The sequence below is a fragment of the Trachemys scripta genome, chromosome 1 (genome assembly GCF_013100865.1).
Source record: "Trachemys scripta elegans isolate TJP31775 chromosome 1, CAS_Tse_1.0, whole genome shotgun sequence".
NCBI classification, from domain to species: Eukaryota; Metazoa; Chordata; order Testudines; family Emydidae; genus Trachemys; species Trachemys scripta.
This window is the reverse complement of record NC_048298.1, coordinates 93,733,833-93,739,237: the sequence shown is the minus strand read 5'-3', so window position 1 is coordinate 93,739,237 and position 5,405 is coordinate 93,733,833. Positions and strand designations below refer to the sequence as shown.

General features: G+C 46.4%; 1 protein-coding gene across 1 annotated transcript in view; it reads left to right on the top strand.

The window, feature by feature from the left end:
• Window positions 1–4,836, top strand: part of ISX (intestine specific homeobox) — a 38,459-nt gene extending 33,623 nt beyond the window's left edge. The window contains exons 4-5 of the mRNA XM_034757958.1: window positions 3,029–3,145; window positions 3,978–4,836. Of these exons, the coding sequence (XP_034613849.1) occupies window positions 3,029–3,145; window positions 3,978–4,214 (354 nt within the window). The 3' untranslated portion in view covers window positions 4,215–4,836. The remainder of the gene's footprint in view (window positions 1–3,028; window positions 3,146–3,977) is intronic.
• Window positions 4,837–5,405: the final 569 nt, after the last annotated feature.

Below are 5,405 nucleotides of genomic sequence, written 5' to 3'. Positions count from 1 at the left end.
TGGGGAGGCAGGCTCTGGGGTGGGGCTGGGGATGAGAGGCTTGGGGTACAAGAGGGGGCTCTGGGCTGGGATCGAGGGGTTCAGAGGGTGGGAGGGGGATCGGGGCTGTGGCAGGGGATTGGGGCACAAGGGCGTTCAGGGTGCAGGCTCCAGGCGGCGCCTATCACAAGCAGCTCCAGGAAGCATGTCCCCCCTCTGTCTCCGAGGCACGGCCAGGCGGCTCTGTGCACTGCCCCGTCTGCAGGCGCCACCCCTGCAGCTCCCATTGGCTGGGAACCGCGGTCAATGGGAGCTGTGGGGGCGGCGCCTGCGGATGGGGCAGCACACAGAGCCGCCTGGCCACGCCTCTGTGTACTACGAAGAAGCCGGAGAGGGGTCATGCTGGCTGCTTCCTGGGCACCGTGCAGAGTGGGGCAAGCCTCCAACCCTGCTCCCCGGCTGGAGCACCAGAGCGGGGCAAACCCTCGACCCCGCTCTCCGGCGGGAGCTGAGGGCCGGATTAAATGGTCTGATGGGCCAGATGTGGCCCACAGGCCATAGTTTGCCCACCCCTGATATAGGCCATACTTACAGAATGGGGGACTCTATCCTGGGAAGCAGTGACCCTGAAAAAGCATTGGGGATCATGGTGGATAACCAGCTGAACATGATCTGTGTGTGACCCTGTTGCAAAAAGGGCTAATGCATATAGGCGCCGACTCCATGGGTGCTCCGGGGCTGGAGCATCCACAGGAAAAAAATTGTGGGTTCTGAACACCCACCGGCAGCCCCCCTACCAGTACCTTCCCCTCCCCACAGTGCCTCCTGCCTGCCAGCAGGCCCCACAGATCAGTACCTCCCCCTCCCTCCCAGCGCCTACCGCCTGCCACGGATCAGCTGTTTTGCGATGTCTGCAGGTGCTGGGGGGTGGGGGAGGACTGAGGGCAGAAGTGGGCGGGAAGGGGCGGGGCAAGAAGAGGTGGTGAAGAAGTGGGGGGGAGCGAGGGTGGGAAGAAGCAGGGTGGGGGTGGAGCCTTGGGGAAAGGGGTGGAGTGGGGGACAGGGCCTGGGCAGAGCCAGGTGGCGCACCCCTTGGCAGATTTGAAACTTGGCGCCTATGCTAATGCATACCTTAGATATATAAACAGGGAAATCTCAAGTAGGTGTAGAGAGGTTACATTACTTCACACTGATGCAGTCACTGTTGAAATTATGTGTCCATTTCTGGTGTCCACAATTCAAGAAGGATGTTGAAAAACTGGAGAGGGTTCAGAGAAGAGCCTTGAGAAGGATTCAATGATTGGAAATCATGCCTTCTAATGAGAGACTCAAAAAGCTCGATCTGATTAGTTTAACAAAGAGAAGGTTAAGAGGTGATGTGGTCAGGCTATCAGTACTTACATGGGGAACAAAAATTTTATAAGAGAGGTCTCTTCAATCTAGCAGACAAGGGTATAACAAGATCCAATGGGTGGAAGTTGAAAATTCTAGCTGGAAATAAGGTGTAAATTTTTAACAGTGAGGGTAATTAACCATTGGAACAAGTTACCAAGGGTCATGGCAGATTCTCCATCAATGGAAATTTTTAAAATCAAGACTGGATGTTTTTCAAAAAGATCTGCTCTAGTTTAATCACAGCTATTGGACCTGAAGCAGGAATTAACTCAGGGAAATCTTATGGCCTGCATTATGCAGGAGGTCAGACTAGAGGATCACAATAGTCCTTTCTGGCCTTATAATCTATGAATATGCCTCAAAATACTGACTTTGGAAAGATCACCATAAAGGGTGAAAAGGTAGCTGAGTCTTCATGGCCCATTCCATCTTTGACCATTCTGTAAATAATCCAGAAAGGGGTAATTTTGTGGTGCATTTTGTCATAGGAATCCTGTCCCCTAGATACTGGACTAAGTTGTTTCACACATATGTTCCAATACATATACAAACTCATACACAAGTTTGTCTTTTCAGGAGCTTTTAGCCAATAGCAACATAGCAGACACCTGACATTCCAAGTAATTCATGTGCAAGAGATGCAGAAATAATTAACCTCTTTGTTGCTGGATTTTTTTTAAAAAATCACATATTCAACAGTAACTACTTTTGGTTACTAATATCCTTTGTTCATTTTGAACCACTTACCAAGGAATGAAAGACTTGCATTCCATTCACGAGCTCCTGACACAAAAGAAGGTGGGTTTAAATATTTTTGACCAAGCAATGCAACCAATGATACACCCATGTACCGCTATAGTGGTTAGTCTGTAAATATTTAGCTATGTCTCTAGAACTTGCCAGGAAGATCAAGTCAGCTGGCAGACAGATGCTCCTTGGAGAAAAGTAGGAATCTTTTAGCTAGGGCAAATTTAATGGATACAATTTTCAAAAGCACTTGAGTGACTTAGGCTCAAGTCCCAATGAGACACAGACTCCTTAAATCATTCTAGTGCTTTAAATTTTTTTACCTGGTAGTATAGAAAGAAGTGTCATCAATATAGTTCAGTTGGTAACACTTTCATCATGAGCCAGTAGATCATCCAACTGAACCCTGCATCAGGTCTTTCATTGTTATGTCCGCTGCTGAAACTGTTCTCCCATGCTGGGAAAAGGAGCAGTATTGTACTAGGGGCTATGCCCTTCAGGAAAAGCATTAAAATAAGGACCCCTCAATATGTCTCTGATTGCTGTTTATAGATCCCTTATCACTTTCCCAAAAGGATAATGGAAAGCCCCTGTATCCTGGCTGACAGACCTCGCGCAATGTGCGCTATTGCTGATCAAACAATGGTTGCCATGTCTGTCCAAACACAAATACTACACAGCCTATCCATTACCTATAGTATGAAAGGTGTATTGTGAAAGCAAATTATTTTCGGTAGATTTGGCCATTAGCCATACAGGCCTCTCCACCCTGGATGCTTGTCGCTCTCCATCAAGTCTTCAAAGAGTATCAGAAATGGCTCTTTGAAACAGATGTGAACTTTTCTTTTGACCTGTCTTATTCCTGCCATACCTTCATTTGCCTTCCCTCCTTCCCCCCTGCACCCAGATCTGGTTCCAGAACCAGCGAGCAAAGTGGAGGAAACATGAAAAATTTGGCTATTTTGGTGGCCTCCAGCATCTGACCGAAGCCGATTTCATTCCAGCTCCAAAGTTGGAAATCACAGTGAGTATGGGAGGCCATGTGTAAAGGAAGTGAGCAAGACAGAGAGACTCACCCTTTTCAGTATCACGCCCTTGTACAGCTGTTACCTGAGGGAGGGGGAAGAAAAGAAAGAGTCTTTGTGACCCAGAAGAATTCCATTTTTTCTCAGAGAGAGACATTGTGTCATTCCTCCTGAAACTAAGTCTATTCAGTGCATATTTGGGGAGGCGTCTCTTTGCGGAAATATTGTTTTCCCCCTTTTATTTCCAAGCCCTTTCCCCGAAAAGTCTGCACTGGACCAACCTGTCCTTCCAGATGAATTTTAATTAGACACATGGAGATCAATCAAGAGTAATACAATGCACTTCATCCCTTCAGGGGCTGAATATGTTGTCTCTGGGGCCCTCCCCTTTTTGATATCCATTTTTGAGCAACCATTTGAGAGGAGGAACACCTTGCAGAAGCCATTGGCTAGAAGAGGACTAGATAGGGACTTTGGTGTAGGCAACCATACCACCTCATTTCTGTACAAAATCCTTGCTATGTTCACCCTGTTATGTTAATCTATGCTTGTTTGCCCTGGTATTGTTCCCTAGATTGGACAGCATTATCCAGGTTGGTACACATGGTATCTCTCTCCTATTTCAGGAGTGAGTGAGGTTCTGTGGCCTGCAATGTGCAGGTCCGACTAGATGATCAAGATGGTCCCTTCTGACCTTAAAGTCTACGAGTCCTTAGTTTTCATTGCTGAACACTGGGAAAATTCCTGGGCTGCTCGTAAATTACATCTAACTAAAGGTCTGCGTTGACTTTTTAAAGAATTCTCTTCTGTTTTTTTCCCCACTTATGACAGGGTTCCAGCCCGATGCCCAGCAACGTCCGTGCTGCAGGCCCCCCCATTGAGTATTACTCACCAGCCCAAGCGTATCTGACGTCAGCCTGGCTGCCCAACACATTGCCTTTTGCTCCCACACACTTGGACCCCCTGCCCTTGCCTAAATGTTATCTGTTCTTTGACTACCTCCCTCCATATGGCATCCCTCTGCCCCAGAAGACTGAATGGAACAGTATTTGTGCCAGTTCCACATAAAAGAGGATGAGGAGGAGCAGGAGTGGGAGACTCTGGGGGCATCCTTTGGTCATTTCTGACAGATCATGTTCATGGGCAGGTGGGGTTCTCTTTGGAACAGGGCTGCTCAGCCTTTGGATGGCGTGTGGTGCGAAGCCAGCTTGGCATAGCAGTCATATTGTAGCAGAAAACCAAAGCCGGGCTAACACCATAGAGTACCACTGAACCTTGGAAAGTGCTCTCTCATCATCCTTAAGAAGAGTGTACTTTGAAACAATATGACTTTCCAGAGGTCATGTACCTAATGGGATAGTGCATTAAGCAGTCCTGGTGAAGAGCTGAAACTTTCTTCAGCCCTCAGAAAACACCGAATGATCTTGTTGCATGGATGATCTCAGGCATTGAGATTTTAGCAGGTTGAATTCCTGTGCTGAGGCCCACTAGTGATGGTCACTACAAAAACCCTGGCTATTCCACTGACCAAAATGGCTGACCCAAGCAGATGTGGGTCTCTTTCCTTGCAAATGTCATATTGGTCCTGTTTCTCTGGATGGAAGAAGATTTAGGTCAAAGATCAACCTTAACTTGTTTTCTCTGGAATGGGAGGGTTTGATTTGCTTGTTGTATTTTGACTTGAATAAAAGAGGATGAATACAACTTGTGCTTGACTATAACAATCTGAGAGGGATATCCATACTGAGCTGAATATTTAATATCTTAGCCTCTGGGGTTGAGAGATTTCTGTAGATGGTTAATTAAAATGTTTGAGAGGAAACCTCTCTTTTTTGACCTGAATTAAGTAAGCACTAAAATCCCATCAAAAACAACACTTAAAAAGACACGGGCTAATTGGTTAATCTACTAGACATAATAGAATGGTTGTAGGCAGTGGTGTTGTAGCCATATTGCTCCCAGGATATTAGAGAGACAAGGTGGGTGAGATATTTTTTATTGAACCAACTTCTATTGGTGAGAGAGACAAGCTTTTGAGCTTACACAAAGCTTTAGGATATCCTGGGACCAACAAGGTTACAACAACATTACATATTACATAGTCATACACACGGTACATAATATAACTATACTTCTAAGATATGGCTGTTTTTCATGCTTATTACCCTGTTTCCCCGAAAATAAGACATCCTCCGAAAATAAGGCCTACTTACAGTTTTGCCTCTCGTTGTAATATAAGGCATCCCCCCGATAATAAGA